At 43.7% G+C, this 21,635-nt stretch overlaps 2 protein-coding genes and 1 non-coding gene across 3 annotated transcripts; all 3 read right to left on the bottom strand.

Moving 5' to 3' along the window:
* Positions 1–2,502: 2,502 nt before the first annotated feature.
* On the bottom strand, positions 2,503–2,589 carry Trnastop-uca (transfer RNA opal suppressor (anticodon UCA)). The gene has a single exon. It is a non-coding gene; the product is annotated as a tRNA-Sec (tRNA).
* Positions 2,590–5,377: 2,788 nt separating this feature from the next.
* On the bottom strand, positions 5,378–9,414 carry LOC110979772 (beta-4C adrenergic receptor-like). The gene has a single exon (XM_022235825.2). It carries the CDS (start codon positions 8,603–8,605, stop codon positions 7,553–7,555), a length of 1,053 nt encoding a protein of 350 aa, XP_022091517.1. The 5' UTR covers positions 8,606–9,414; the 3' UTR covers positions 5,378–7,552.
* A 5,810-nt stretch (positions 9,415–15,224) lies between these two features.
* Positions 15,225–18,637, bottom strand: LOC110979771 (putative G protein-coupled receptor No18). The gene has a single exon (XM_022235824.2). The coding sequence runs from the start codon at positions 17,841–17,843 to the stop codon at positions 16,518–16,520; it is 1,326 nt and encodes a 441-aa protein (XP_022091516.2). The 5' UTR covers positions 17,844–18,637; the 3' UTR covers positions 15,225–16,517.
* Positions 18,638–21,635: the final 2,998 nt, after the last annotated feature.

Raw genomic sequence — 21,635 nt, 5'->3', positions numbered from 1 at the left:
GCATCATTTTCTTCTACGTGTGAGTTTGGTAAACCCTTGTAGGCCTAATGTTTGCAATTCGTATCTGTCGATGGTGAAAACGCGTTTTGGGTTTGGCTGTTTTCCACCGTTTTAGATTTGAGTTGGTTATTTTCCCGCACGTGCAGTCGTTGAAATAGGCCCGCGGAACAGACTATGATCACTGATCATCTGGAAATGCCACTATAACTTCCTGGACGCCCGACCTAAAGGTTTTAGAAAGTCCCAGTGCATTATCGCCCCAATGCCGCAACGCTTGAGTAATTTGGAAGTGTCCGCTGAGTCTTGATATTTACCGCAAGCGCACTTTTGAACTTATCATCAGTCGCCGCAATTAATCACAATATAGGCGATGCCCATGTAAACTGACACCGCGACCACTCAACCAGCGTCTTGTACATCACCAGCCGGCATATGCTAACCTCGGTCATACTTCACGGCATGCTGCGCCAGCAAATCCAGCATGAATATCCCACCCAGAGAGGCGGAAGATTACCGTATTATCGGCACCTCAGGGCGACTGTATCCCCCGGGGCTACCAGCCCGCAAGCTGGGTCGCACCCAGTCGTCGGTCGCCTCCCCAACTCCCCTGGCGCATAGAAAAACACATCTCTCCTGTTTTTCGGTAGAATAATACAAGATGTTGTTCTGTTTATATGTGTCTTAATACTTGTGGTTTGTTGCCGGGATATGGATATGACACCTGGGATTCAGCCTTAAGTTAATGGTAGGTATATTAAAGTGAGAGAGAAAGATAGGCCCAATAATGAATGGTTATCTGTTGTGCAGTTGATGACCAACTCAACGAGCCTTTTAGTCATGTTAGTAGCTGAGACAAGAATAGGGCTGGGGTAGTGGTAACTGCCCTGTCTGAACCATTGCCCCTCACCCCTTTGGAAAATTGGGCTTTTTTGAGGGGTGGTGTTGTCACAGAATATATATATACATGGATGTGGTCCCCAAATGTGGACTAAGACCTATCTCAAGGCCGGTTTATACTTGGTGCAAAAGCAAACACAAACTCGAATTTGTGACGTCAGATTGAAATATTCCCGCTACGTATTCAAAATTATGCTTGAAACATTTCAACTCCAGCGAAAGATTGCTCCATATCATTCATGACGTGAAATTCGCTTCCCTTTCACATTCGCGAGTAGTATGAACCGGCATAAAGGTTTTTGGAAGATCCGTTCACTGTTCAGACTCAGCGGCGTAGCGGGGGGGGGACTGACTCCCTGTGGGAACTCTTATTGCCCGTCTCCCTTTCAGATAAGCCTGACTTCGCCACTGCGTGGTCGTATTGCTTCTAGAAGTCATGCACGCTGACTCTACGTCCTGTCGGTCTATTTTGGGAAGTGGGCGTGAAATCAAGGTGACAGGGTAGGTGAGGAAAATCCCAATAACAAATACCCACTTGATAGGGCTCAATTTACGGAGGCTTTGCTGCTTTTAATACAATATTTTCGTGTGCTACACACGAGACTCGTATCAAATTCAAAATGCAAAACAAAAACCTTACAAGCTCTAACCGGAGGAAAATTTGGCCCTGATGCTTGTTGTTTTTTCAACATATGTGATTTTAACCATAATCTCCTGGATATAATCATCATGGTTTGCGGTTGAAGACTGCAGTCACTAATATGCGTATTCGAGTACGGAAACCAGATAGACAGGGAATTGTGAAACATTGAACTTCTCACTTTGCCTTGTGTAGTAATTAGAAACTGTGGCATATAAGGTCACTGGAAATTAATTTTTTAATTTACATCTACATTATCGCCTGCTTTTCACGCACGACCGGAGTTTTACAATATTTTTTCTGGAAGTGTCTGCTGTTCAGCCAATATTTCTCGGACGAATTTGCTTTCAAATCCTGAGTTCCATTGACTTGCACGCAAATACACACTGTACAATGTAGTAAAACGAATGATTTTGTGCGCACAACGTGTGTACCGCATGTCTGATGTTCATAGCGTCTACGCAGTCCATATCAAACCGTCATTTCACACCTTGTTTATTTTGTAAATGCCACGGTTTGCCAAAACTTCGGTGTTCAACATTCAGGGTGTTTAATTTAACAACACGGCGTGGTTGTACAGTGTATGTAACACATTTATTTATTTATACGGTTTTATGCAAATTTTCGTCCTCTTCAACGCTTAGTACTAACATATGTCAGACTTTGGTCCCTCAAGTCACTTTGGATGTGCAGAAAGTGAATGCATAAAATGTACAAATAGAAATTCCATTCCTTATCGTTTTTCTGTTTCGGTCTGTTGTTAATGCACACGTGGCCTATTAATGCTGTTGCCTGTCAACGACAGTACAATACAATACGATAGTATCAAAACCAGCCCAAAAGAATTGCACTAACGCTGTTTCTTGATCCTTGTACATTGAAATTTAAGCCCCTTTAGGTTTATACAATTGCAAAGGAACTTGAATTTTTAAAAAAGATGATTACCGTCCACCGATTTCAAGTATCGCCCGAAAGGTGGAATTGAACCACTCCGACGCTAATCGGCTACAGATTTGAAGTCTGCACCCCACACCAGTGAGGCTCATCCGGGCATTTTATGATAATTGCAATTGTGCTATATATTCAGCCTGTTAACGCCATACATATCAGTCACGGTGGGCAAACGAAAAATGTATAGAAACATGACTTCTCTGCCATGAACAGAACATTTGTAATTGCTGAATAATTATCCTTCAAAAACAGTACTACATAATAGATTTTGCATGTAGCCTTCGACTTTTGTTACACAAGGAAATGTTTTACGTTGTTTTCGGCAGACGCTACTGCGTTTTCATTTTGTGCGTAGTTGTAGTGTAACCTTTGAACTCACCTTATTGATTATGGCTTCACGATGGGAATGCAATGATGTGGTACGTGGACGCGTGGCCGGGTTGTGCACATATTCATAATAAACATGTACACGTACATGTGCATGTACTGTACATGTGCATGTACATGTACATGTATACTTGTGTGAGTATACAAAATAAATGCACATGTACAATGTACATGTACGGTACATGTGTACATATACTGTACATGTATACATGTACATGTGTACAGTGTACATGTATATAAATTATTGTACCATAGAGCAAGAAAACAGATTGATCTGTGATTGTACACACAATCTGTCATTGAAAAAAAAATTGATTACATGTGTTTTTATAATTCCATGATATAGAATTTTGTGTATAAGCTAACCAGCTTCCGATCAACAGACCTCAGGCCAGAATCTTTCAGGCATTGTTCAGGTGGAGAATCCAAATTAATTGAGAATGTGGAGGCTAAATTTCAACCCACCACAGGCCATGGATTCCTTCCTCAGATTATGCAATGTTGTTGAAGGCAGTGCTCCCGCACAGCACTGACTAATCCTCCTGATACAACAGGAAGTAGGCCGCGGGGGAGGGTTGGCATAACTTGAACTTTGCTGGGCATGAATTGAAATGTGTTTGGTGACCTTTGGTTATTGGGGGTAATTAGCCCTTCCCTCGCTTACGACAAAACTGAATTGACTGTACTAGTAAGTTATTTCATGAACGATAATTGGAACATTTGAGTTGAGGGCCAGCGTGCTGCATTGTGTTTCCGCTACAAGTTGAGATTTTTTTCATGTGGAGTTTCATGTGGGAAGACAATTTGAAAGTGAGTTTGGATGCTTTTCCCATCAAATAGTGTTTTGTTATGTGAGAACTCGAGAAGTGATCCCGCGGTATTCCCGCCGTGTCGGTCGGTGTTCGGTGCACTGTCTTGTACAGCGCACTTTGCTTTATTTTTCTACAACCAGTACTCAGTTGCCGACCACGAGCGAAGCGATAGTTTTTGGACTTAACTTTCCTTTAAACAAAGTTACGTATAAATGTTTAAATGGAGAGATAGGAGCAAAACTGGATGAAAGTGCTAGAGGGAAAATTTTCTTCACCTTTTTTCGGGGGTGGGGTTGTCTAGGATTTCAAACCAACAGTGCAATACTTCCAATACAGAGACTGCGGAGCCGATTGGAACGTCGACTAAAATTCAAATCTCATACCCGGTTACCCTAAATTGTACCCCCGTCACATATAGCATGCTTGGCGATAAGATAATTACACCCGTATCAATTAAATGGTTTCATTTACAGAACAAAACAGCAATGCGCTACAGCCTCCAGTTGGTTCGAACCACTTAGCTTTGGTTAAGGAAAATGATTCGCGGCAACTCTGTTTGCACTATGGTTTCACAAGCAGAAGACAACATTCTTAGTGCATCCGTTCCCAAGGACGCATGGACAGTACGTGCAGATTTTTTTCTTGTAAATAGCTCACATGACCACAAACAAATTCATTTTAAACGGTGAAAGGGATGATTTGTTTGGCGGGAATGGCAAGTTGATATGATTCCTGGATTAAAAAAAAACAATGCGGACTTGTTTTGTTTGAAGGTATGTTTGAGTAATTTGTTCAGTTGAATATCCTAATGGCAGTGGCGTAGCTAGGATTTTACAAATGGGGGGGGGCAGCATCTTTATGGGGGGCACCAGCTTTCAGTGGTGTGTTTTTTTGGGGGAAATTTTCGTTAGCCTTGTTCGGTATCCATTCATCCTTTTTCTAGTGGGGGGGGCATCTGGGGGCACCGGGAATTTTTTTGGGGGGGGCGTACCCCCAGCCCCCCCCCCTGTGACTACGCCACTGCCTCATGGAAGGATGACATGGAACTCTCCTAGCCTTCGTTCCCCCTGAAAAAAACATCAACAGGATTTTGTTTCCTTTTGAAAAGTTTGACTTACCTGTACCATCGGAAACAGACACCACATGAAAACTTGTGGAAGTTCACTTCCTTGCTCGAGATAGCGTCTTCCCCCCTTTTTCGGGAGGTAAAAACCACATAATTATCAGAAATCCACAGGTGATGTCCCATGGAGCAAGGAAACAGACACCACACGAAAACTTCTGGAAGTTCACTTTCTCGTTCGAGATAGCGTCTTCCTCCCTTTTTTTCTGGGGGTAAAAACCACATCCACAGGTGTTATTTTGGGCTTTTTACTCCAATTTGGCAAAGTTCAAGCATGAGGTACTTTACGACGAGACACCCATCCCCGGCCTTGGCCAGGGGTTATCAGGTCAGGGGAGAGAAGCGGCATAGCCAAGGTCGGCCCGGAAAGTCATTCTTTGATCAAGTTTCCCTCGCAAGCTATACCTGATTTTTTTTAATGGATTTGCCTTCTGTGACATTGTGATATCCACCACTCATACTCTGCTTCAGAGACCTTATAGGCTGTGACTAACACAAATTTCGGGTGCTGTTTATTAAAGTGTCCAAGAAGACTCCACACTAATATAGAAATGACCAGTCAATAAATTAATGTGCGCATGGTTTATTCAGTGTAACTAGTCAATGAAAAACTTTTTACAGCATAAACATGTATACATGTATGTACATGGCCGGAAAAATGTTAAAGTTTCTCAAAGAAGCTGATTTGCACAGCGAGAAGGAAAAAAGTAAAGGACACTATCTCTGCACTAACAGAACGACGTCACAGTGTTTTGATGCGAAATAAGTTTACCGCACACGAAACTGAATGGTTGTTTTTATTTACTGACCACAACATTTGAGGACAAATGGTGTGATGAACATCCAGCCACAGTCGCTAAATCCATCACAGTCCATTTGTCCTTGTTATACGGGGAATAGATCGTGTATCGTGGACTTAATTGCGTATGGTGTCCTGCATATTAAACATATCTGTTACTAGGGTCGTTCGGGTTCATTTGCTCTCACGAGCTCAGATGTCCTTATCTAGTGGACGTCATTTTCTCGGATACAGTCGATGGTTGATCATTGTGATGCATCTGTTATTATCTATTACTTAATACTTATCCAAGCGATTTCTCATTTGCCGGTCGGTTTGGGCGGGCCACCTGAGCACGTCGGCACGCTATGCACTAACTTGACACCATATTTTCATGTGCCTATAATAAATTATGTTCAGCTCCAGCGACGTAAAAGGAACCTGACTCACTGTGAGAAACTGAATCCGCTTTGGTGTTGATGAACTTGAGGCATAGTTTACATCTACCTGGGGGGGTGTATCAACGATTTTATCGACATTTCGCAAGTGGAAGGTGTTGTTGACCATTACCCAAGACGGGTCAAAAAGACCGTTGTTCAAACATTGTCACGATGTGTATGTTTAATGTTAGCGTCAAAAGGGGCACCATCAAAATAAATAAGTGTGCAGGTTGAACAGTTTCTTTTAAACTCTGTCACAAAGGTTAGAAGTAATAACGACACAATCTCAAATTGGTTGTAAATGCGATCAATCTGATTTGGGGTGCTTTGGTCTTTTGTTCGGGCCTATATATCCATGATTCTGTTGCGCAAAACGTTCCGTGAGGCTGAAACAGGTATCTTGGGGATAAGCCTATTGAAACATTTAGCTTAGTCCCGGTTAGGACTCCTTGAAATATGCAACTCGCACGTGTGAACGAACGAACTCAAACAAAAACAGCTGTGAAATGCATGTATGGTTCTTGCTTTGTTTGGCTTCAAAATTTTCGTCGTAAAAATATCCTTGGTTATCAGCTTTTAGTCCACCGCATACTGCCGGTATTCCTTGCATGAGTGGTAATGGTGCTTGCAATAGCGATGAGATAGACTGGGTGTGTTTGTTCAAGATAGGCACGCGTCAATCAAGTCAGTGCGCCAGCTGGGGATACACTGGTATACCTGTCGAGCGTCGTCAGAACGGAGGAAGACAAAACATTGCGAAATGATTGAGCGCACGATAACAATAAAGGGGATTGTGGATGCGTTCATGCTTAGTCAACACGCCCCTTGGCACTTCCGATGATAAGGCGATTTGATTTCCCTGAATCGTTAACCACAAGGCACTTACCCCATAATATACAAAAAAGGAAATCTTAACCAACACAGAGAGTGACAAACAAAATGTGGCAAGATGTACAGCAATTGGCAAGAGTGATTTTGCACAAAGATGCTTAAAAATTAGTGACGTCTAAAACAAAAGTTATGCAGTGAAATTACTGCATGAAAGTCTCAGTTTCTAAGAACACGTTTGGAGTCAAATTGTCATGTACAGGTTGTGCTCCGTATTGGATCGAAACCAGAGGATTATTTGTTTGCACAAGGATAGTGTTCATTTAAAAACGCACAAAAGTCAGGGTTTTGGTATTAATAAAAAGCAATGACAAATGATTACTAAACTCTATTAAGATTAAGAAGTAAAGCGTTTAGTGTTAGTAATAAGAAGAATCCTCAGGCGAAAGCTGTTTTAGGTACGCCTTGCGTAAACAGTTTTTCTCGCTCTTGAACATTTGTTGACGACAGCTTGTCTTTTGGAGGAAAGTATTACTTTCGATTGTTCCAGCCACTCCAGTGTTTTGGGGCTAATAAAGATGAACTTATAAGTTTGTTGCCGACGCATCATGTAGCTGGCTATTTCTCTGTTTGCGTAGCTGCTGTTGCTGTTCGTGTTTTGAGACTCGAACTGGATGCCACTGATTTCATTTCTAGTCATCGAGGCTTCCATCGATTTTGAGATGATTTCTTTAGGCAGCTAGATGGCTCTGGAATAGCCGACAGTCTGCAACGAACTATCGCCCCGATGACCTGCTTGAAGTATGGGTGCTTGGTGGCATAGATGGCTGGGTTGATGCAACTGTTGGCCAGGATGATCGCCCCGGCCCACGGGATGAACGGCTCGCTCCGCGGGATGACCAGAGCTGCGCAGTACGGTGTGATGCAGAGGATGAAGGCGCACACCACGTAGAAGAGGTTCTTGGTAATTTCCACCTGTCTCCGGCTGATGTTCTGACGGTGGCTGCTCTCCCGCCGCACCGGCTGGGTGAACTGGGACTGGGTGGAGGAGGAGTCGGCCTGCTCGGTGATGTTCCTGGCGTGGTTGCGGACGTGGCGGAAGACGGCCACGTAGCACACCACGATGGTGACCATGGGGACGGGGTAGATGAGTAGGGCTTGCGTCAGGCTGTAGTAATCGGACAAGGGATGGGAGGTCTTGTGGGTACAGGTGCCGTACTTGTCGTCATACCCCAACTCCCCAAGTCCAAAGAGGAGTGGAATGACGGCAATGAAGAGCGAGATTCCCCAGGTCAGGACCACCATCAGCACGAGCTTCCAGCGACTGTAATACGCCTTGTACTTGTGCATGGGTCTGGTAATAATGACAAACCGGTTGATGGCGATGGCTGCAAGAGTGTAGACGCTGCAGCTCACGCAGGTGAAGATCACCACGGCAGCGATAGCACAGACTGCCCCGTCAATGGGCCAACCGTCTGGGCTGAGCAACGCCACGACGTTCCAGGGTAAGACCAGGCAAGTGAATAGGTCGGCCAGGCTCAGGTTGACCACGAACACATTGGTGGCCGTGCGTAGCTTCCGTGACAAGATCACGGCGACTATGACCAAACTGTTGCCCGCCGTGCCCAAGACTGAGATAAGAGCGAAGAGGCAAGACACAACTATTCTTTGGCGCATGTCATCAAATCTGAAGAGCTCGGTCATGGTCTCTGTGGTCCCACTCACAGGAATAGTATCGTTGCTATCCATGACTGGCAGTCTCTCAAAAACGACAGTGGTGGGACCTCAAAGAAATACCAATCCGTCTAGTGATTCCGAATCGTGAAGACGTCCACGCATTTGTTCAAGTCACTGACCTGCTTTCTGATTCAAGCTGGCAAAACAATTCTTGTCGCAGTGAACCCGCGTCTCTCCATGTTGTGCCGATAAAAGACGCACAGCGTCCGCGGATCCTGATTTCGACCGACTGAGCGAGCGTCCTTGTGCTTTAATTACTTGCCGTGGTATATATAGCTGAGCTCAACCTGCGTTCTCTACTCGGCAGGGGGAAAATTTCCAATTTGTCTACCTGGCTTGTGGCCGTCGTGACGCTGATTGATAACGTGGATAGCCGAAGATGTCACACAGCACCTCCAATACCGCCAGTCCTCTGAACACCGACTGTCCATCAACGGCACTCAGTCTAAAAGTTTTACGAGAAAGCCCAACTGCGCATGTTCATTGACAACCAGCGCAGATCTATCGTGTGCATGCCCGTATGGCGCATGACCCTGGGACGTGCAGAGAAAGGCGCTGAATGAACACAAACAACAATTCCAGATGTAGAGTAGATGAGTGGCCTCTTCCGCTCAGATGATTAAACAGTACAAGATCACAATTTTTAAGAACGCTCTCTGCAAGCGGTGGCTTGTCCGTCTGTCGCGCAGCTACAGTAATCATAACCACAAGTGTCTGTGACGTAAACATTAATATGTGCTAATGGGAGCGGCATGGCGTAGGCACTGTAACGAGCAAAGACAACCACATACATGTGTTGACTTACAGTCGAATAGCAGTCATTTGTACAGCGTTGCTGTCGCGGTGCACTGCATGGTGCAAATTGTTAATTTGATCTGATATTAACCGGACGCGCCTGCCACGTGGGCTCCTTCGCCAATTATTGTGGTCCGCCATGGGGCCACTGACTACGCCTTCCCCCGTTTTATTGTAACTTCGCGTGTAGCAAAATTATCAAAAGGAAAATGGCTCGTGAAAATTATAATCAAAGGGTGTACTGTCCCAATTAAAGAAAAATTCTCCGCCTGGCCGAGGCGCTTAAAAAGTACCCCTATAAATTCTTTTGAAAAGAGGGGTCTGCGTGGGCCAAGAGATTGTGGGATTGAGTAAATATGGCCCAGGATCATCTCTGCAGACTCAGGGGCGCCCATCTGGGGGCAAAGCAGACAAAAATGTGATAGAAAATTTGTCAGAAGAGCCTGCATGATAAAGGTGGGTGAGGGATGTCATTGACAAATGACTGCTGAGACTTGGGACCGTTCAGTGTTTGGGGGGGGGTGAGTTTGTTTTGGGTGGATAATTAAAAATTCATTCGTTAACATACTAAAACTTGAAACTCAAATGAAATCTGAAGGACCAAAACACTCATTGTTTTTTTGTTTTAGAGGCCTCAGGGACTTCAGTTGCCTTCCGAGTTCAATGGGGCTTCAAACTTTGTTGATTTTACACTGTTTTCAATGGAACTTGAATTAGTTCAGTGCACCCCAAAGATCATGCAAGGATCCACGTTATTGTATTAAACCTCTTCGATCATACAGCCGTCGTATAGCAACCGGTCGCCTTAAGCGCGCGCGCCTCAGCACGGCTTGTGAACCTTGTCAGGCACTTTTCCTGCAGAAAATGAGTCTACACTAAGTCTTTTTTCAGGGCAAGGTTAGCACGGCAGTGAAATATAAAACCCTCCTCCTACATAAACCCACTGAAATTAAATTAATCTGATTACAATTGTAGATGAATCCTGTCTGTGTCGATTACAATCATTAAATGGCATTGTTCATGTTTATTGTTCGTGTTTATGTTCACTTCAAAAACCGTCGTTTGTAATTTTTTGGCCCACGTGTCTGTGACTGAAATGCGAAGCCTGATCAACTATTATGACCCGGCTAGCTGAACTAAATGCATTTTAGGGTGGAAATAGGGGCGGGGACACTGAAGGTGCATCGAATGGGCTTGGTGATAGTTTCAATAGTACAGGAGACACATTTACTAAAGAGTACGTTTACGTAAAAAGTGCAAGCGACAGCCTGGGAAGGAAACACAGTTGTTTACTTCGTTAATTCCTGCCACCCTGGGCTCAGTAGGCTGAACCTGCTGCAGCTTTCAGTGTTTCCCCCGTTGTTGACATGACCATGGGTGCCGACATTTGGTGAAGTAATCATAATGTCAGTCGCTCCAAGGATTATATATCACGCAAGGCCAACGGAGACAGGAAAAAGCACAAGCTGCGCCAAAGAGTCAATGATGATAGCTAGAAAATCATAAGTGTTTCCGTTCGCGTGGTTAAAAAAACAAAAATGAATCCTCCTTCCTTGCTGGCGCACTGATGTCTTTTTGATTGCACACGGGGCAGAATTGTCAACAGTTCCCAGGTTGCCCACATAGGGCAGTAGTTGTGTGGGTACTGTAAGAAAATGTGTCCCCTTTATATTGGACTACACCACGGAGCTATACAGGCCATGAACGAAGTGGTTGAATTTACAGAAGAGAGACCTGCCTAGCAAAGTGTCTTAACGCGTCGCTAGTGAGAGCGCTCCTTCTTCGTTCTTCCTTTTGTTTAGTCTTTGAAATAAGTGCTCCCTGTTTAATAACCCGTTGTTGACCTTACAAGTAGCTGTTTTAGCGCCACCAGCGTTTTCGAATCTGAGTTTAGACCCGTTTTCTCCGTATTAACCTCAATACAGTAGCCCATCGATTAAACTGGCTCGACGGCACAGTATTTACATTTGACACAGAGGGCGCACTTGCAAAAAATAGGGGTGCACTGAACCAATTCAAGCTCCATTGAAAATAGTGTAAAATCAACCAAGTTTGGACCCCCATGGCAGGTAACTGAAGTCTCTGAGGCCTCTCAAACGAAAACAATGTGTTGTTTGGTTCTTCAGATTTCATTTGTTTTTTTAATTTTTAGTAGGTTAACCAATATTTTTTTTGATTATCCGCCAAACACAAACTCACCCCTCCAAAAGTGAATGCTCCCAATCTTCTCAGCGGCCATTTTTCAAATGACATTCCTCACCTTCCTCGGGCTCTTCTGACAAATTTTCTATCACATTTTTGTCTGCTTTGCCACCAGATGGGTGCCCCTGAATCTACAGAGATGATCCCGGGCCATACTGACACAATCCCACCATTTCGTGGCCCAAACAGACCCCTCTTCTCGAAAGAATCTGTGGGGGTGCTTTTTGTGCACCTCCGCCTGGCGGAGAAATTTCCTTGAATTGGGACACTGCACTTGTACGAACAGCCGGCTGTTGCAGGGCAAATATCGCCAATTTAAAGTTTGCAGCTAAAATGGATCGAAGACTAGGAATAGGTTCGGTTAGTTTGTTGTTGGTTATTCGAGGCTACGGCTTTTACAGAAATAAATGAATAAATGTAACGAAATAAGGTCCCAGCAAATGCTCCATTACGTTCCCACCGATTTAAACTGAAACAACAGGAGGAAAATTTAACTTCAGTCCCCTGTTGAGTCGATTTTCTCTGAGTTTTCCTTTTGGGGGTCATAATTATCCTAAATTGGCCGAAGGTGCGTAATTCGGGTTTACAAGGTAGCAATTTGGGTGGATTTTGGGAGAGGGCGCTATTCCTCCAAGAAAGACTCGACTCGGTGAACACCTAAGAATGGTTGTAATGTTGCAGAGAGATCATTTAGTGTGTTTCCAAAACTTTCCAGGAAATACTTTTTCTAGTATTGGAACCTTTTTTATATTCGTCGTCTCTTCAGTCGTCGGTATATATTTATGTCGGTTCGTTTGCAGAGGTGAGAATTCCGCTTTTAGCTGATTTCACCTTTTTTTTTTAGACGTTGACCCTGAATTTCAGCTTTTCTTGTACACTTGGCCTGTACAAAAGTATGGGAACTTTTTACTTTCAGCTTTTTGTCAGCTGTTTTCAGTGATGCTGTTGTTCAGCGATGCAACGCTTTCTTTTCTTGCTTAATGTTTGGGATTCAATACATTATTAGATTATTTTTTATATCTTTGGTGTCGTTCCTTTTACTGGAAGCCCAGTGGTAAGAGCCGACCTTTGTCTACGAATCTTCAAGAATGACTTGAAACCAGACCATTTCATTGTGGCGATTATTTCAGTTTGGTCTCTCTCAGTTTGTCTATGGAACTGTCGGTACTGCTTTCTGAGATCGACAAGCCCTGCTCCCCAGTTGTTTTGAAACCTATCAACTTCAGCTCCGCCAATACATTCCAGCTTGCATGGTCTGACTACTCTATGATCGCCTTATGATTTCTAGTTCTGATGGCAAAGCTGTTTGTCAAATTAAATCAGAGGGTGCACTGCTTTAAGGTGTGTCAAATTCAGTGTTGGAAAGCTACGGAGAGTAGACCCAATGCACAAATTTGGTTGCTTGCTGAAGACAACATGGAGCCATCTGCTTGTTACAGTCTACTCAAATTGTTACCTATCTTTATATAGAACAATTAAATACAGTAAAGTTGTGCACTTAATAAATAAAAACTAATCAGGTGCACGAAGGCGCATAAATTATACATTTCATAGTCTACCGCACGAATATTGCTTTTCTACACATTTCTGCGTACCCGCACAACCTCAAACTCCGTCAATATTTTCTACTTTGATAGAAAATACTTCACAGGAATGATTCATATGAGCTCATTTTATTTGCTCGTTGAACGGCAATGAAATTGATTGCATTCCAAACACAATTCTTCATGTTCCTGGAAGGGCGTAAAGCCTGGTTTCCATATGGTCGTTTGTATTCGTAGACGGTCCGAAAAGACGTCAAGACGCAGACAGTCACGGAAGAGACGCCGCGCGACGTCATTCCACCCCCCAAAATTAAACAAAATAGCGCCCGAAACTCGGAACATTTTTGCCCCAAATGCCTTTTTTTTAGGTGGCGATGTTTCCTCCTGGAGTCAAACTGATACTCCAATTTAATATAATTTGTTAATGGTCACCAGCCAATTTGTTGACGATTTGGGCTGCATAATTATGCTAGAAATAAGGAGAAAATTGACAAAATGAGTGGTACTAAGAGAGATAAACATCGTTATACGCCCATCATGTCAGCGTGTGTGTTTGTGCATAGGCCTTCTTGGCGACTCGATACAGACAATCTGGGAAGTTGAACCGGGCTCAATTTTGCCGATCCGTGTGGGGCTGGTTTGCGTCATCGGCAGTGCTTCCGTTTGACATGTTTCCATATGTTTGACATGTTTCCATATCTCTGCGTTTCTTACGTTGATATGGAAACCAGGCTTAAGCGCAGACGACCTTTTGCTTGGAAGCATGATCACTGCAAAAAAAATTTTTCTAGGCAAAAAAAGTATGTATGCAACTTTTTTATTTTAATGAAATATACAAATTTCTTTGCAAAAAGTAAAATAAAATCCCCCAGTCATTCAAGAAGCTTTTTAAAGGTTGGTTTTTGTACAGCCTGTATTGATTTTGTGGTAAATTTCATCTGTTTTTACTAAATAAAGAGAGGTGTTTCTTACACCCTTTAGCTAGGAATAGCTGTTTGTTTGTTGGTGTGTTGGGGTGTTTGTTGGGTTGTTAGTTTGTGTGTTTGTGTTTGGTGGTGGCGGTCTGAAGTTTTTCTTTTTCGATTCAGTGTTTGTATTAGTATATAGCAGTAAGCCAGTAAGAAGCCCTTTCTCAGGAAGGTTTTTGGTGAGAAAATTCTGGGTTCACAATTCAAACAGAAAAAACTACGTACGGAACCACGCTCTCCGTGAATGACATCATAGAAACAACGCCCTCACTTGCTCAGGCAACCTTGGACAGTTTGAAATGCAAAAAAAGTGCACCTTTCATTTAACCTGTTAAAGGAGTGTCAAATAATTTCCATACCCTGGCAGAGAGTATAAGAGGGTATAAAGTTGCAGAAAAGTGTGTCTATAGAAAAATCCATTGCTGCTGCCTTTTAACACTTTCAACGATTTTGTCACATTGGTTCAGTTTTACGGGCAAAACCTCATTTTCGCAGTTACAAATTGCCGTAGAATGCCCGTCGCCGCTGGTGTGCTCTGCAGTGGGTCTCTGACTTGTTTCATGAACACTATGCATATTATGAGTTCAGGTTATGCTTGGAACAGCCTGTTGTGTCAGCCACATTAAGAATGGTGATATCAAATAGTGCACATTGGCTTTTGGATACTATTATTTAGGCAAACAGATGGCGTGAACACCCCCATCAAGCGTCGCAATAACACCAACATGACTTATAGTATTTATGACGGAAACGCTGTACAATTTCCCCTCGCAGTCTTTCAGCTTGATTTTTTCTCCTTTTTTTGGAAACTCTGTTTAGTCATTTACCTATACTTTGACGTGCATACGGAAACCCTTTAGACGCACGACAAACCTCGTCGTTCCTACTGCAGTTGCATTCAGGTTAAGATCGAAGTGTATTCATGGCATATACTTGGGTAGTGTTTCGCTTCGAGGATCAAATTCCTACTGATTTGGCTTTCCCCACTGATGACCATATTTCTTCTTTAAAAAAGTTTAATATATCCAAATGTGCATGCAGAAGTCAACGACTTCTACGCAGAGGAAAAACACATAGGCCTTTATGGATATAATTATGAAGCATATAAGTCAAGCAGAGATATATAAAACCAGGCTTGCGTTCTTTTCATTTTCTTGCAATCAAAACTAAGGTAGATATACAGTACATGGGTCGCTAATACGTCTCGGCACAAAAGCAAGTTAAAGCAAGTTGCATATCTAAAACATGTCGACATTTTTTCTAGCAACAGCAGTTACTCAAGGTTAACTTGACAAATACAATGTAAGGAACTTTCTTAGTAGTTTTAATAAAACATATATCCATTAACCCTAACAGAGCCGGGTTATTTTGGCCCATGTCACGGCCGGGGGGGGGCGGACTCTGCCCTCCCAAGAACTCGGCCGTGCCTGGCTCGATTTTTTTGCTTGTACAGAAACTCCTTATCATTACAAATGTGAAGTTATAAATCAGTCAAATACACGGGTTTGTTGTCACAGTCATTTTAAGTTCAGGCCAGCACACGTGCGTGGAGCACCGCCACGAAAAAAGTACATGTATATATTTTTGGCCGACCCGTCCCAGAAAAACGCGTGCTGCGTAAGAAATGTACCTTCACTTTTTTGTGCGAAATTGGTGTCAAAATGACCACAATTAAAGAGTTACTTTAAAACTCCTGAAGGCTCAAATCCTGAAAAAAAGTACCGCGGCGATATCGAAAAATCAACTGTCGAGGGAATCCTCCCGGCTCTTTTAGGGTTAAACCTGTTTGGAGTACAAAGTTAAGAGGCTGTTTGCTTTGAAAATCTTTAATTTCAAGGTATCCCGTTAGCTACTTGTTTGAAAACAACAACGAAGTAAAACAATAGAAATAAGCTGAAAATTTAAAGGGCCTGACGTTACTCACCTAACTGAAACTTTCTCAGTGGCCTTGCATACTTCAGACTACCTCTGTTCTTAAAAACAAAACACTGTGTTATCATTGTGTAACTTTTGGTAATTAACACGGAAACATGAGACGGTCGGGAACGATTTCTGGAGTTTAAGCAATCTGTAAGTACAGGTGGCAATCTTAGTCCAGGAAACTGGTTTTTGTTGATGAAAATGAGTTCATTATGATTAGTTTTGGACTTTTCCATATTAGGTTTACTGTGAAAATTTCCAGACTTGTATCTGGCCCAAAACTCGACTGTTGCAGACATGAGACAGACTTGAGACTAGCTGGCATTTGGGATTAAGCGAACTCGACTGGGCAGTCACGCTACTGGTATCAATCACCTGTCTGTACAGTGGTACATTTGAAGCCACCCTGAATGGACGCCGACGGACCACGCGGATTTAGCTCTCTCGGGGTGTGTCAGTCGCAATTAGAACGCTTGTCCCACTTTGTTCCTCGATTCACTTGTTACACATACAGCAAAGTTGGCGAAACACTCTGGCAAAATACCGCCTGTACTTCATATTTAAGAGAGCGTACAGGATTGGGTTTATGGTGCTATTGCACCACAGCAAGTTATCGGTCACTTCTTGCACGTAGTAGTTAATGCAGTCGCCGCAGAAGGCCAACATGGTGTTCTTGATGTAAAACGGTAGCCAGCAGAGAATGTACGCCCCGACCAAGAGGCTGAGAGTTACAGCCGCCTTGCGGTGCTTCTGGAACTCCCTGTAACGGTGGAAGGTTGCCCGTCGTGTCGATTGGGCGTAGCTGTTCGCTAGGGGGCTCTGGTGCGAAGTGGGTTCATTCGACGGCTCAGGTGACGAGCAGGCGGTGCTGGCCACTGCGGTGTGGGCCGTTTCTGCACCAGTATTCGTCCCGCTGTCGTCACGAATGAGCAACGTCAGGGATGTCAGCGAGACTCTGCCCGGGATAGCTTCTGTAATGTACAACAGGCCGCTCGCTCTGTCACCACGTGCTGTCTTGAAAGACGGGGCAGCCACACCGCTTGAAACAGTGGGGACAGGATCTCCAAAAGTAAAGACCAGTCCCTTGGCCCGCTTCCTGACAAGAAGGTACAACCTGGTGTTGAGGTACACCAGGACAATCAACGGAATGATGAACTCTATGGCAATAAGAAACAGATTCAGGTACACGTTTTCACGGGACTGTAAGTCGCATTCAAAGCTGTAGTCGATAATGTTCTCTCCCGTGACGGGAGACCACAAGACGACAACCGCCGGGAAGAACACCAAGCAGAATGCCCAGAAGCTGCAAATGGTCAGCGTCGCCCGACGCCGCGTCTGCACAACAGCGTACCGGAGCTTCAAAGTGACCAGCCGGTAGCGATCCAGACTGATTGAGATGATGGACAACACGGACGCGAAGGCCATGGCGTAGTCGAGGCTGAGCCACAGCAGACACGGCACCATGCCCAATACCCAGTCGTCTGTCAGCAGCCAGACGAAGTTGAAACCCATGATCAGCCCCACCAGGAAGTCGGCCACGGACAGGCTGAAGATGAAATAGTTGGACACCCGGCAGCGGATGGCCGGCTCCCGCACGAAGGCCGTGATGACGATGAAGTTGCCCAAGATGGTCACCACCACGATGGGCCCGTAGATGAAGCAGACCACGAGGGTGTGTGCGAGGTGTGAGCCTTCATCTGACGACTCACAGTCGTCGTCACCACCGATAGAGGAGCTGCTGTCGTTACTAATGCATACACCCCCTCTATCCGATTCATTCATGATTGCCCAACTCTCCTGTTTGTGCCACATCAAAAACATTAAAAATCTGACATCAGCTCCAATACGTCGGTATACCAGTGACACTGAGTTGGTTCTAAAGAGCGTTGGCAATGCAAGTAGAGACACCGTCCTTGCAAATCTACATGAGGAGACTCCGTCCGTTTGTGGTGTGACATGAACACCATTTTGAACCAGAGTTCTGTTTCGATGCCGCCGTAGCTTTGATCGAGGCTGATGCACTGTCGAAGCGGGGATGGAGAGTATGTGGCATACACGTATAGCGCAGCTCCTTCCACGTTAACATGTACGCAGTGACGGCACCCGCCATCTGGCCACTCATTGCGCAGTCGCCACCAGCACGTTTGACCATGGTCCTCGTGTCACGTTGTCTGGTTCAATGCGCATGCAAGTACTACCACTGCCTCTCTTTAAAGGGGACATTCCTGTAAGTTCCGCCATACATCTCGCTTTCAATCTCATGGGAAATGTCGTTCAGTCGTAGGGTTTGTTACAAAACTCTGAAATATCTATGTAATTTGCTCGATCTTAATGCGCGATCGTTTAGGAGAGCATCATCGTCACTATTCACTATTGCAACCGCCAACATTGTTGTCACTTTCATGGTAACGCCACCATCGTTACCATGACTACAATCATTGACACCGTCGCCGCCATTTAATAGGCATCTGAATTAGGTAACCGTTTCAGCTTCATTGGCGCAAAAGAAGGTGAAAAAAGAGAATGGTTAAACTGGCTTGCGTAGTGTGGGTTCTAACATTGAGGATGGCCGTGGTTTTAATCGCATATAGCACAAAGTGTAATATTCTCTCTTTCTTCAAGTCTGTCTTCCGCTGGAAAAATATCAGTTTTGAAAGGCTATTTAATTTGTTGCAAAGCCTTGACCTTTGTTTCTTCAAGGGGCAAACTCCTTAAATGCACCATCATTACCCAACACGTCCCCCTTCATCAGCACCTTTTCCCATGATGTTCGTCCTCATCACGTTTCGCACCACTGCGTCACCGCCTCCGCTTGTATCACTAGGACTCTGCCACAGTAATCTCATCGAGGAAGGGTACAATTCCATCTCTATCAAGGCGCGCAGGTCCCAGTGCGTAGCCCCGTCAACATCTCCTTGGATATCAAATTCTGAAGGTGACATGCGCGTTTTGACATTTCACTTTAGGGCCAGTGATCAGTTTAGCAAGTGGTAGAAACTCACTTTTATTCCTTGTTTGTACTTGGGCATAATCTCTGCATCGCTAAAAGCCAATAATATGGAAAAAACCACCATCAAGAGTGTCCTCTTCTTAATCACATGAGTTGTGAATACCTCTAGTTGAAACTTTATGTCTAAGATGGACAATACTAGGCAATTATTCGAATAGTTGGATATTTGATCGATTACTGAGTATTTGAATAACTATTTTCAAAATCGAATACTCGGAAGTGACAAGTCAATGAAATAAGGGGAAAAACTATCATTTGGTTGTAAAATCACATGTCAAGATGTTACGGGTAAATTTGAAAGTAATTGCTTAAATTATACATTTCATAGTCTACCGCACGAATATTGCTTTTCTACACATTTCTGCGTACCCGCACAACCTCAAACTCCGTCAATATTTTCTACTTTGATAGAAAATACTTCACAGAAATGATTCATATGAGCTCATTTTATTTGCTCGTTGAACGGCAATGAAATTGATTGCATTCCAAACACAATTCGTCATGTGCCTGGAAGGGCGTAAAGCCTGGTTTCCATATGGTCGTTTGTATTCGTAGACGGTCCGAAAAGACGTCAAGACGCAGACAGTCACGGAAGAGACGCCGCGCGACGTCATTCCACCCCCCAAAATTAAACAAAATAGCGCCCGAAACTTGGAACATTTTTGCCCCAAATGCCTTTTTTTTAGGTGGCGATGTTTCCTCCTGGAGTCAAACTGATACTCCAATTTAATATAATTTGTTAATGGTCACCAGCCATTTTGTTGACGATTTGGGCTGCATAATTATGCTAGAAATAAGGAGAAAATTGACAAAATGAGTGGTACTAAGAGAGATAAACATCGTTATACGCCCATCATGTCAGCGTGTGTGTTTGTGCATAGGCCTTCTTGGCGACTCGATACAGACAATCTGGGAAGTTAAACCGGGCTCAACTTTGCCGATCCGTGTGGGGCTGGTTTGCGTCATCGGCAGTGCTTCCGTTTGACATGTTTCCATATGTTTGACATGTTTCCATATCTCTGCGTTTCTTACGTTGATATGGAAACCAGGCTTAAGCGCAGACGACCTTTTGCTTGGAAGCATGATCACTGCAAAAAAATTGTTTTCTTTGAAAAAAAAAAGTGTGTATGCAACTATTTTATTTTATTTTATTTTGCAAAAAGTAAAAATAAAATCCCCCAGTCGTTTAAGAAGCTTTTTAAAGGTTGGTTTTTGTACAGCCTGTATTGATTTTGTGGTAAATTTCGTCTGTTTTTACTAAATAAAGAGAGGTGTTTCTTACACCCTTTAGCTAGGAATAGCTGTTTGTTTGTTGGTGTGTTGGGGGTGTTTGTTGGGTTGTTAGTTTGTGTGTTTGTGTTTGGTGGTGGCGGTCTGAAGTTTTTCTTTTTCGATTCAGTGTTTGTATTAGTATATAGCAGTAAGCCAGTAAGAAGCCCTTTCTCAGAAAGGTTTTTGGTGAGAAAATTCTGGGTTCACAATTCAAACAGAAAAAACTACGTACGGAACCACGCTCTCCGTGAATGACATCATAGAAACAACGCCCTCACTTGCTCAGGCAACCTTGGACAGTTTGAAATGCAAAAAAAAGTGCACCTTTCATTTAACCTGTTAAAGGAGTGTCAAATAATTTCCATACCCTGGCAGAGAGTATAAGTGGGTATAAAGTTGCAGAAAAGTGTGTCTATAGAAAAATCCATTGCTGCTGCCTTTTAACACTTTCAACGATTTTGTCACATTGGTTCAGTTTTACGGGCAAAACCTCATTTTTGCAGTTACAAATTGCCGTAGAATGCCCGTCGCCGCTGGTGTGCTCTGCAGTGGGTCTCTGACTTGTTTCATGAACACTATGCATATTATGAGTTCAGGTTATGCTTGGAACAGCCTGTTGTGTCAGCCACATTAAGAATGGTGATATCAAATAGTGCACATTGGCTTTTGGATACTATTATTTAGGCAAACAGATGGCGTTAACACTCCCATCAAGCGTCGCAATAACACCAACATGACTTATAGTATTTATGACGGAAACACTGTACAATTTCCCCTCGCAGTCTTTCAGCTTGATGTTTTTCTCCTTTTTTTGGAAACTCTGTTTAGTCATTTACCTATACTTTGACGTGCATACGGAAACCCTTTAGACGCACGACAAACCTCGTCGTTCCTACTGCAGTTGCATTCAGGTTAAGATCGAAGTGTATTATAACCCGACAGGTTATATGAATCGACACAAGAGGATGACTTGAGACAAAGTTGTACTGTAGTTGATGTGGTTTATTCGGCTGGCTCGATGTGCGGCTCTCTGCCCAATTGCCAGAACTCATAGGGATTTTATACATTTGCTGGACATTCCATTTTTCATCCATCATACAAGTTTCCTTGCCTTATTAGGTATTAGCTACTAGTCTTTGAATATTAATACAGCGTGCATGAATATGTTTGGTTCATTTGGATTTGAGGGTAGGGTTAGTCAAATTAATGAACACTGACTTTTCCTTATAAGGCCAGTGGGCTGCCTCATGACCCATCCGGTCCAGCCCTGCTTTCCTCCCCAAGGGCCTTGTGGTTCAACTAGTCATTCCTTAAGTGAGGCTCATTACTTG

The sequence above is a fragment of the Acanthaster planci genome, linkage group LG02 (genome assembly GCF_054643075.1).
Source record: "Acanthaster planci isolate LZ-2023a linkage group LG02, COTS_SCS, whole genome shotgun sequence".
NCBI lineage: Eukaryota > Metazoa > Echinodermata > Asteroidea > Valvatida > Acanthasteridae > Acanthaster > Acanthaster planci.
Note: the sequence above shows the minus strand (reverse complement) of the source record. Positions and strands in the feature narration are given on the sequence as shown.

Excerpts from the sequence above, each read along its gene's own strand:
- LOC110979772 (XM_022235825.2), bottom strand. The coding sequence starts at position 8,605 with ATGGATAGCAACGATACTATTCCTGTGAGTGGGACCACAGAGACCATG.
- LOC110979771 (XM_022235824.2), bottom strand. The coding sequence starts at position 17,843 with ATGTTTTTGATGTGGCACAAACAGGAGAGTTGGGCAATCATGAATGAA.